The sequence below is a fragment of the Eumetopias jubatus genome, unplaced genomic scaffold (genome assembly GCF_037043125.1).
Source record: "Eumetopias jubatus isolate StellerSeaLion01/CBP00866 unplaced genomic scaffold, mEumJub1_p1.0 scaffold_9, whole genome shotgun sequence".
In the NCBI taxonomy this organism is placed as follows: Eukaryota; Metazoa; Chordata; class Mammalia; order Carnivora; family Otariidae; genus Eumetopias; species Eumetopias jubatus.
In genome coordinates this window covers 100,902,096-100,914,138 of record NW_028274815.1, presented here as the reverse complement: position 1 = coordinate 100,914,138, position 12,043 = coordinate 100,902,096, and the positions used below count along the sequence as shown (strand labels likewise).

The 12,043-nt window shown below is 34.5% G+C and overlaps 2 protein-coding genes across 3 annotated transcripts in view; one reads left to right on the top strand and one right to left on the bottom strand.

Annotated features, from left to right (window-relative positions):
- Window positions 1-12,043, top strand: part of MACROD2 (mono-ADP ribosylhydrolase 2) — a 2,087,069-nt gene that overhangs the window by 334,110 nt on the left and 1,740,916 nt on the right. The window lies entirely within an intron of this gene.
- FLRT3 (fibronectin leucine rich transmembrane protein 3) lies at window positions 3,958-5,907 on the bottom strand. The gene has a single exon (XM_028112969.2). The coding sequence runs from the start codon at window positions 5,905-5,907 to the stop codon at window positions 3,958-3,960; it is 1,950 nt and encodes a 649-aa protein (XP_027968770.1).

Sequence of the window (12,043 nt, the reverse complement as noted above, 5' to 3'; positions counted from 1 at the left end):
TGTCACCAAAGCGTATCATCCAGACTTCTCAGCTGGGAAATCAACACACTACATAGCCTGCCATAAAAGAGCTTTTCCAGCCTTACTTCCTTTATGGACCCTGTATTTCAGCAGGCCTGGTGGCCTTTCCCCAGATATCTCCAAAATCAGGTGTCCCTATTTGCCACAGAATAACCTTTGGAATTAAAGAAAAATTTAAATATCTAACTTTAATCTGGGAGATTTAAATTTAGTAGGTCTATATTAAGGCTTGCTTATCTTTATAAAAGCCTCCCCAAGGGATTGTGACCAAAGCCAGCATTGAGAAACATTGCCCCTGTTTTTCTGTCTCCATGACTTTGTTCTCCTTTTTTCTCCATGGCCAGTATCTAGTTTTCTTTTTAAATATTTTCTTATCCTTTACTACCTGGCCCTCATTTTACCTCCTTCATGAGATCTTCTTTGATCCATCCAAATAGATATAGTTATTTCTTCTATACCACAGTTGTAGATTTTATGTTTATGCCTTACATCCTATAGACAGCATACTTCCTGAAGCCAGTGCTTCTGCTATTTATCATGTAGAAGCCATTCTGTATAGGTCATTTGTTGTTGAGATTATATGTAGAGAACTTTGAAGTTCTTAAGAAAGTGATAAGCATGAGTTATTTTTTGCCAATTTAACCAAAAGTCCCAAAGCATAAAATAACAATAGTTTTAATTCCAAGGCTATGCTAAATTAAGATTTGCTAATCATGCTAATTAGGAGAGAGGAATTAGAATTTTAAATGCCACTACTGTTTTCAGCAGCAGATGAGTTAATATTGAAGTAAATTCAGTGGTGGATTGGTTCCTTTAACCCCCACGCTTCAGGTGCTTTAAAGCATGTGGGTCTCTTTGGATTCCTCAGGAAAACTGTCATGTTGGCATGTAGTTATAAAATGTGCTTCACTCAGAAACTGTAGTTAGTAAGGCAGAGGTTTTGTTTTTTTGTTTTTTTTTTTAACTAGTTCTTTTGGCACAGGGGAATATTTTTAATAAATCGGCCTTGCTGAAAGATGGAGCACAGTATTGTTTTTAATAGGGAATGAGAACATAAATGCAGTGATTTGATGCAGTTACAAGAAGCTGCATCCAAAAATAATTTTTGATTTTTGTCAAACATTCAGCAAAGGAACGATTTGTCCCTCAAAAAAAAATTTTTTTTTTGGTAGCTTCCCAAATTGTATTCTTGTTAAATCTACAAGTTGTATATTCAGGATAGAATTTTTCTTTGTCCTATAATTTTCTCTGTTAGTACTTGATCAGTAAAAATTATAACCATTTAGTTTGGGATACATGCAGATGTATTTTATAATTAATTTAGTGCCCCTTAAGGTAGATACTTGTATTTTATTATTTTATTGAAATGATATATATTTGGATTTCATAGCAAGCCTAGGGAAATAATAAACTTTTACCCTGTCAGTGCTGTCTCTATATGCTGATATAAAACCCATTTCTGATTTGTCCCAGGTAAAATAATTAAAATGCATGTATTAGAACATACATAAAATTTTCTGTGCTCATGAAAGATGTACTAACTGGAAAACAGTCAATATAATCTCTTGGCTTTTGGATTTTTTATCAACTTACAGGTTTATAGCAATTTTATGGAACTATCCAGCCCTTTCCCTGACTTCTGCCAGCACTGTAGCTGAACTACTCAAAACTTCTGGAAGCAAAAGTCAAATTTCCTTCACAAAATGTTCCCAATATTTAATGTTAATCACACGAGTCTAGCTAAGTTAGCTAGAAAACAGTATTCTTCATAACAGGAAGTCAAAAGGGAAGGTATTGGGAAACATATGAAGATGGCAAATGAATAATGAATAAGGTTTCACACGCAGCTGGAGATATTTGTTAGTAGACCAGTAGAAGCAGAACTACATGGCAAACCTCTGGAAACACATGGCAAACTTTTCTTGACCATAATAGTAGTAACTTCTGTTTAGTTGAACATTGTTCAGTGTCTATGCATATCATCTCCTTTCATCCTCACCACAGCCCTGTGAGGTGGGCTGAACTAATCGCTCCCATTTTATAGCTAAGGAAACTAAGCTAAGAAGAGAAAGTGGTTTATTTTTAAGTATGTACCTAGTAAGTGATAGATCTGAGATTCCAAATACTCTAATGCCAACTCACACTACCAAAACTATTTTAAAAAATATTAGTTTTTCAAAGACCACCTTAAAAAGTATCAGTCAGGACAATGGCAGCAGTGTAAAAAAGACGGAAAGATCACAGCACCACTTCTGAAGTTTTCCATCTTTGGCTTGAATAAGCAAAATAAGAGTGTTCTAAAAGACTGCTAGGAAATTAGTTTGTGCATGAAACACTGAACTCTTTAAAGTAAAATGATACACAAGCTCAAGATACTGCTGTTTTTTTATTTGTAGCCAACGTTTATTTTTATGCCTAGAAAAATACATGGGGGTGCTTAGGAATAATGTGCTGGGCAATTTGCTACTTTAGTGATAGTAACATAATCCCGAAAAAGCAAGCACGATTATTTTGTACTTTTTTCTTGTTTTATTCAGCAATAAGACCATAATTTTTCATATTTAAGGAAGTATGAAAAATTTGTCGAGTTTCAAAAGCTGAATACATGTAGCGTTGGATCAAGGCACATACAAGACTGGCCAAAGGGCGTACAATGCACTTTGGTTTTTTGTTGGAAAAAAAAAATCATGGCAACAGAAAAATGATGTGGTTTTTAAACAAGTAATAGCTCACAATTCAGTAGGAAGCTAGAAAGAAATGTTACATTACAAGTTCATTATGTAATATGTGGAAAACTGTGACAGTAATGGGCAGTATTCTTGATCATTGTGAAAGTAAATTGAACTTTTATGTACAGTGTTAAAACGTTTCACGTAAGCCAGATCTAAATTTGATTTCTAGTATTTATTTTTCTTTTAAATTCTTCCTTATTTAAAGTACTACTTTCTCTGCATTGTTTAGGGGAATTGCTTATGGTTACACTACCTTTTTAAATACGTATATGTTTCTTTTTTGACATCATTTATGATAAAAACATTATAAACATTAACAATTATGTCTTTAGAATTTACTTTTCAAAAATCAGGATGGTATAGGCAAAACCAAAATGCAATTCTGGTGTCTGTGTTCATTATACTATGGAGTCTAAGTTTTCATGTTTTCCTAAGTACAAATTTCCCCCCTAACTTAGAAGCGTGCTCACATTATTGATTTTGTGAAGTCCTTTATTTTCAAAGCTTTCTTAACAGTGGTTTTAACGACAGACTTCACACTCCTTTATGCCAGTTGATGTATTCAGTTCAGAAGATAATGCTTACTTTCTTAAGGATATCTAATTTGCTCAGAGTAAAAATGGAGATATGCAGCAAGTTTGATATTGCCCATTACTTCACATATTTTAATTTATTGAATACCACTGGGATAATACAAATTGAATAATTGGAACATTATTTCATAACTATTTTTTGAACTTTAATTTTTCTCATTCAGCCAGCTTTTTTTTTTTTTTACATTTTATTAATACCAAAGTGAAAAATGGCCTGTGCTTATACTACAAGGATCTCATGTGAACTCAGTCCTGATTGTTCAACACAGCAAGGAAATTCACTTTCACAGTCAACAAGTCATCTTACTCAGTAGAACACAAAGTAAATGGTTTATAACTTCAATATTTGCAAGGAAAATACAGTACAAATTACTAAAAAATACTAAAATATAGAATTGTGTTCAGGCATCTCCACTACATCAATCGCAGCAGTAACCTGAAATTTGAAACTTTTAATAAAAAGTTCTTAAATATAAATTATATGGCAAATGTACAGTACATTGCTTTTTTCAGTCTCTTGTTTCCAGTGTTTTGCAGTAGAACAGGGTTCCTACATCACCTCCCTTAGGTTTAAAAAAACCAAAACACAGTCTGCTACAAGGCCTCCAGCATCATGAGTGTGAGTGATCTGAGTCTGGAATACCACTGTCTCTGTAGCTTCGGTTACTACTGCTTTCACTGTGATTGTTTTTGTACAGATTCATTCCATTAGGAGGAAATATGGTGTGTATTACAAATTCCTCCTTTGAGATTGGTTCATTGCTTATTGGTAACATCTGAAAAGAAGTCTCCCTGATTTCCAGGATGGAGTTGTCCTTCTTAGTGCCAGCTTCCGCGTAGTCATCCTTTCTTCTCCTCCCTTTGCTGTATGCACAGTTCCTTGAGAAGAGTGATCCATTTCTATGAACATACCAGCACACTAAAGCAAGGAGGGCGATGGTCACCAGGGCCACAGCCCCACCAATGATGGCAGCCAACGGTAAATTGGGGTTTTTGTAAGGTTCTTTCTCTTGCTCTCGATTAAGGGTGGTTGTAGGATTGTACATTCGAAGGGGTGCAGTTTCAGTCTCAATACAAACACGGGTGTCATCAAATAGGTAGAGGTTACTGGTTTCCATGGGAACCATGCAGACTCGATAGGGCGAATCAGGCTCCAGGGCGGTGACTAAGTATTCATTGCGTTCCCCTGTTACGATAGTTTCTGTTATAGATCCAGATGCTGGGCTATGGCCCAGTTTGAGCCAGCTGAGTCTTAAAGCAGTCATAGGTAGGACAAGTTTCCAAGAGATATGAATTGTGTCGGAGGTGACGGATTTCACAGTAATTATAATTGTTTTTCTTGTTGGGCTCCCTGTAGTTCGCTGATCTTTAGTGAGCTTGGGGTTCTTAATGTCTGGTTGTTTGGTCACTGGAGCTGGCCACTGTCCTTGAGCAGGATATACCGTGTTGGGTATTGCAGTGGTTATCTGAATGGTGCTTACAACTGCACTGTCCTTACAATCAAACAGTTCTGCATTAAGGTCCTTAATAGCCATCCCCCGAACTTTTTCTGGGGCTTGGCACATAAGCCCACGCACATTGACCTTCATAGGTAGTGATTGCAACCAGTCACGTACCCATTTCATCTTGCACCCACAATACCAGGGATTGTTGCGAAGAATCAGTTGGGTTATATTGTCTAAATCATCAAAGATACCCTGAGGTAAATTACTTAGGTTGTTATTGGACATATCAAGTCGATACAGCTGCCTTAGATAAGAAAAAGCATTTGGGGGCACCCGGTTGATGTGGTTATCTTGAAGATAAAGCTTCCTCAGGTTTGTGCCTGGAAGGTTTACTGGTGCAGCAGTCAGGGAATTCCGTACCAGGGACAGTTCTGTTAAGTTGACTAGGTTGAAGAAAACTTTATCACCTAAACCATGGTTGTTCAACAGGTTTCCATCCAAAACCAGGCGTTTGAGGCTAGTGAGACCTTGAAGAGATGGTGATGAAATAGTGGATATGCGATTATCATCCAAGCGTAGTTCTTCTATAGTCCTGGGCAAACCCCAGGGGATTGTGCTAAGGTGATTACGGGACAGGAAAAGCAGTCGGAGATAGTTGCTGTCTCGGAATGCCCCCTCTTCAATGCTAACAGCAGACACCGAGTTATCATCTAAATGTAATTCTTCCAGATAGGGAATTTTGGAAAGTGAATCATAAGTGATAGTCCTTATGTTATTTTCTTGCAAATGTAACTCTTTTACATACTTTGGTAGGTTGGTAGGAAATTCATCTAAACTGTTGTGATATAGGTATATTCTTTCTACTTTTAGCAAGTTTTTCAAATCTGAAGGAATTCCAGCGTTATTTATTTGGTTGTTCTGAAGGTAGAGAGTTGTAGCATCCTCTGGTATTCCTGTCGGAATGGATGTCAGAAAGCGATCATTACAGTAAATGAAACCTGCATCACAGCGGCACACGGACGGGCAGGACTTAGCCATAACTGATAGAGGTGCCACCTGAAGGAACAGCCCAATTTTAGTCCCGATGAGGAAGATGCTCCAGGCTGGGCTGATCATGGTCAGCAGTCTTGAGGTCTTTGTACACGGTAGCGTCAGAGCCCTAAAATGAAGTGAGTGAAAAGAAAGATAGAAAACAATCAGGTAAAGATACTTGAAATAGTATTCAAAATAGATGTGGAAACTAAAATGTGCATAATCACTTTTAATGTACTAATTTTTTTTTTTGCATGTGTAGGGTTTATTGCTAGCTAACAACGAACATGATCATATAATCTCTTTACCTTAAATGCTTGCAGTATTAAGGAGTATCATATCCCAAATCCATTTGATTTTGAAATGTTAAATATAATAAAAGTTTTATTGAGCATTTTTGTAATACTTGATATCAATTCTATAGCCAGTCACTGACCAAGCTAATCAGTTTTCTAATTTTTTCTTAATATTCATAATTGACACATAGTAATATGATTTATTGTATTTAAAGATAATGTTACTTTTTTTAAATTAAAATCTGATGTCTGTTTCTTAGGTAGACTGTACAGGTGTAGAAATGTGTAGTAAAAAAAATCTATCTTCTTGGTATTCGGGAATATTAAGTTAAATACCTCTTAAGATCCTGAATCCTAGTAAAGCCATTCATTTGTTTTCATTATTTATGTTAGTATTTTTCTTTGATTAATATTAAATATCATTACATAGGTATTTCTAACAAGGAAATCAGAAGGAATCTTTTTCATCTAATTTTAAGGAAGGAAAGAATACATAGTTAATACATTCAGCTAACCTAAGTGGAAAATTCCATTTCATATTAAACTAGTCCTTTCTTTTGTTCTCAACTTTTTTTTGTATGTTTCATACTATATGACTTAATGGCTTTATGCAGACTTTTGATTATGTTCTATCTTATAATATGTTTCACAATGCATTTATCTTTCTTCAAGTTCTAATCTAGAATATGGTTCAACTTTCCCCATGGCTGGAGAGTTAATAGATTTATACTGATCTATTGTGTAATATGATCTCTTCTGCACTTTTACATATTAATTAGCCTTTGTAATTTCAGGCATGAAAATAAAACACTTTAATATTTTTCCTACCTTATTGAATGATGTGAATAAATTTTGCGTGAGTGAAAATCCAATGCGCATATATTATTTTCCTGGTGAGGGACTGGGACTTATAAACTCTTGTTCAGTCCTTGGAAATGTTCTTCACTGTTTATTCAAGTAATCCTATGCCGCACACACCTCCAGATCAGGCTCGCTGTTGTCAATGAACATTCCAGCTGCAGTTCAGCATGGTGGGCAAGCTCATTAAAGTAGGGACCAGAAACAATTCAGCTTCCTGTTACTATGTAGAACACATGGCTTCCTATGCACTTTTTTTTTTTTCTGATAGAGTTTCTGTGTGAAGGTTCCTTTTGTGTAGCTTAATTCCCTTAGTAGAAATTGCTGTCTTTGAAATTCTTATTGGCTCTTCTGTGCAATGTGGTCAGAGATAGTAACTTCAGATCCTCATGAAGAAAGCCATTCATGATGCTAAGGCCTGTATAGTAATAGGTTTTTCAGTCAGTTACCCCCCACCTTTATTCCTATCCAGGATTATCCAAGTATAAACTTTGTACAGTAGCTATATCCTGAGGTATGATTACCTGCTGTGAAATAGCTATTTCCGGCTTTTGCTTCTTGCTGCTTTCTCAGAATATCTGGTACAGTCACGTTATGGAAGAATAGGTATTCTTTTTTAAGAGGTAAAACTTAATTCAAATATTCTTCGTAGGAAAAAAAAGGAAGCATACTAGATTTCCTTTACATTTCTCTTCCTTAAAGTATACTGGGTCTGAGCATCTCCTGTGAAAGTAAAAGGTTTTAATGAACTATTAATAATGAACTTTAACATGATAGATTTCCTAGAAATTTAACTTCAGTTTTTTTTTAAGCAACACATCTTTCATCATAATAGTTGGTGAAAAGGGGTAAGATGACCTCTTTTTGTTTGTTACCTCCCAATTTTACTATGTAAATAAAGTAAGAGTTAAAGCTGAGATTGTCACCAAACAGATAATTTCTACTGTTAACTGACTGTTAATGTCACTTTAAATTAAACACAGAAGCAGAGCTTCATTCAAGAACCAGTAAGTAAGTGCCTTCCATGGCTTTTGAATTCAGGTCAGGCCAGTCTTTAAAAGTGAACTTTTAAAATGATAAAATGTTTGAAAAGAAGAAAACAAGTATATGTCAAAGAGGCGAGTAAATATGCAACAAGGATTTTTGACAGAAATGCCATGGTAACTTTTAAGAGATTTCTGAACATGGTTTTACAAAGTTATACAATCTACAATGTAAAGACTTGAAAAGAGTTTGCTTTGGAATTTTTTCTTTTGATTTGCTCACTCCGTGCCCTGTTTAAATCTTCCTATAGGCCTCAGTTTTCCCAATTGTAGAATGTGAATGTCATCACCTTCCTCCTTAGAGGTATTTCTGAGGATTAGTTGATGATCTTGAAACTCTAGTTACTCAGGTGTTCTTGGCCAAAAGGTAGCATAGATGTTCAAGTAATTATTGATTTTTCAGGAGAATACAATTTTAATTTTCTTTTGGCAAACTGAACTTGAAAAATCTGTGTTTGAAATAGAAAGGACACTATGTCAAAATATCTCCTTATAATGACCATTTGGAAAGCGTATCAAAACCTGACAAGGCATTTCTCTCTAGGTTCAAACATGAACACACCAATTTCCAGTAAGTATATTTTTCATTTCTGAAAGAAGACTTACGGCTTCACCAAATAAAACCCAAAAATACCCCAGTGATTTTAAGGATGACTGTTTTGCCCATTATCTAACATGCATGAAGATTTTTTGGGGGGTAGAGGTGGGTAGCATCAGTATCTGTTATGCAGGGTTACCCACTCAGGGGCTTTCTGTACATGTAGGGAGCATTAAGGGTATCACGGAAATATTTGACCCTGAAATTAAGGACTACAGTAGAAGCAATTTGCTTCTTCCCCAGTAATTACCTAGCCTCCAACAAGGATAGCATCTGTTCCAGAATTCAAATACTATTGAAGTGAATGTTAAATAAGGCCAAAATTTGTGTTTCTGGTTTCTTTGAAAATTCAGTGTCTTTTAGTTTGCCACCAAATACTAACACTATCATAGAATGCATTAACAGAAGGAAACTTAAAAAAAAATTACAGATCCATTTAATTTATTATTTAAGCAACTTGAAACAAAAATAGCAGTTAGCAGTCTCTAGTGGATATTGCAAAGTGCCCACAGAGGAAAGTTTAAATGATTTATTGTTTAAAGTGAGGTTTTACTGTAATGCATTTAGGGCTTTGCTCATTATTGTTGAATTTCAATAGTGTATTTTCTTGAAAACTGTTGCTTTCGTGGAATGTGAAAATGAAAAACCAAGCTGTTGAAATTATAATGACAGAGTTATTTTAAAAAGTATCTGCTGTAAATATTTTCTAAGCTTGAAAATTATTCAACATTTCAAATAATGTGGTTAATTTAAGCTGAGGAAACAATTACTTTTGTTAAACTGCATTAGAAACTAATTAAAAGCTGTGATAAAAATCACTGGTGAGAACCTGCTTAAAATGTTACCAATAGTCAGGCATTTGTCATACTCCAAAGCACACTTTAAACTTAAGGAGATGAATCTGATGAATGAGGATTTAAAAACTGTTGACTGTTCCCCAAGTCAGGTCAGCCTAGATTATGTCCAAGATGATGATCATAATGATAACTAGTGATAGAGCATGTATCTGAACTATAAATATTTTATGAAATCAAGCTCTAAGAATATGTATTGATTTTTAAGTTTTTAACCCAGAGAGAGAGAAAAAAAAAATCTAAATTGGTGTTTATTTTTCTTGTTTTATATCTGTAAAACTGCTTCTTTTGCTCTGTTTGATATGCAAACTCACATTGCCATTAATACAACAGTGGTAATAATTAAATTATATCTCATTAAATTCTTGGAAAATGTCATTCTCTTTTCCCCAAATTACATTAAAACAATAGGCAAAAGTATCAAACAGGTTTCTTTGGAGAGGATACTCTGAGAAATGAAGATTCCCTCACTACTCCCTTTATTTAAGCTCAAAACAGTTCATGTTTGTGTTTTATATCTTATGTTTTGTATCTTTTCCTTCCCCTTTATATTTGAACCTATAGTGCTAGACAGTTTTGTTTTGCATATTAAAGGGTATAATAATCTATCTAAGATACGTGATCCTGCCCCTCATTCTTACACTTCCCCTTGTCTGAGCTGACTCTACATATTCTACATATTCATGCACATGCACACAGAGATGTGGTAGTTAATTGTGAATTATAAAAAGAAAACTGAGCCCTACTGGTATGGACACTGTGGCCAGGTTTCCATAACATGGACTTCAGAAGCCTTTATGTCTGCATAGGCTTGAAAAAGAGGCCATTACTTCTGAACGAAAAGGAATCAATCTTTTAGAAAAATATTATTAATAGGGTAACTTGGGGAAAAACATAAATGGACACTGATTACTTAAAGAAATGTTTTAAAATTATTTTTTGATGGAATCATTACTAAGTAGATAGCATTTAAAACTATGGCAAAAGGAACAACATAACTACCTCACTGATAAATCACATTTTTAATAGGGATCTTTCTCATCAATTTCTTTTTATAAACAAAAATTGTGGAGTTAAAAAATATGCATTTATAATGTAATCAAGTCTGTGAAAAGCCTCCAATTTAGTTCCATGATACACCTAAGAAAGTATTAAATAGATAAGGATGCTATCATTTTGAGATATTTTAAGAAGTTTTATCGAATAGAAAACTGGCATTTACAGACAAAGATTTGAGGCAATCTACACGTTTATAGGATTTCTGTTACTACAATATTTTAGAGGTGGGGGTGTTTGAAATGAGAAGATATTTCATGTTTTCATCACTTAGATTAAGATTATATGTTGATAATATGCACTGACTTCCTAAATCCTTTATTTGCTGCCTTTGATTTAAATTGATTTTGATTTGAAATAATTGCTTATTTAGAAAAAAAAAACCTTAAATCGAGTACAGAGTTTGAGATTTCTGTAGAGTCTTATTAATGATTTGCTTCACATAATGATATCTTAATGATGGGACCTTTTTAAAAATATTAAATCTAAAAGTAGAACTTTTAATCCAAGTTAATTGCATTATTATTTTGAATAAAACCTGGAAATTGAAAACACAAGCTTAATCAGATTTATCCAAGTCTGTGAATATTTCTAGTTAAATTGGGATTTATATAATCACAATCTACAGTTTTAGAAGGTAGTTTATTTATGAAGGCTTAAATTGCTGCTAGAAAGCACAAGAAAATGATCAACCTGTGAATGCTAAGTCTTTTAATGACAAATAATATTTAAAATAAGCTACATATATGGTTAAACTGAAAAACTGGAGTACATCAGGTTAGTTGATAGTGACAGCAAAATGCTTTCTAAGCAGCCTGTCTGGTAGTTAAATTTTCCACGATCATCAGATTTCAGGAAAATTCCAATTCTTTTGTTTAATGCCAGGCAAGCAGAAGGACCTCTAACTCCCCTCTTGAGAGTCATGAAGTCTGAAGGGTTTGCTGAGCGGCAGAGAAGCAAGTGTGCCTTTTCATACTTCGTTTTATCCAGACTCTTTTCTAGTCTGAAGAAGGTTGTGTTTTATTTATGCAAAATAGGGGATAAAAGTTCCAAAGCAAGGGATTTTTACTTTCCTTTTTTGTGTTACTGGTTCTTTTCTCCCAGTAGGTTTATGATAAATGAATCCAATTCTGCTTCATTTATACTGGCTTTTAAAGTTAAATGGAGCTTCCTTAAAACAAAAAGGCAAACTAGGATGTCATCTTTCATCATAGTGAATACTTCTTCCTTTTATGGTATGTAAAGCCAGACTAAGTGAATTAGAGAACCAAGACTTGTATGAATGAATGAGACATTAGTTTAGAGGGTGGTAAAGGTGAGCAGTAGAGGGCTTGGAGCAGGGAACAAGCTTTAAGTTTCCGTTGACCTTTGAGCAACTGCAGTTAAAACTGTATTTTTTAAAACCACCAACATTTTTCCATTGCAAACTTTAAAGTTCCTTTTTCAGTGCTGTGAGTACAGTTTAGTTGATGTGCTTTAAATTTCTAATATTCAAGTTTCCATACACGAATACAA

Bases quoted from the DNA above. Each gene is read 5' to 3' on its own strand.
- FLRT3 (XM_028112969.2), bottom strand. From the start codon at position 5,907: ATGATCAGCCCAGCCTGGAGCATCTTCCTCATCGGGACTAAAATTGGG.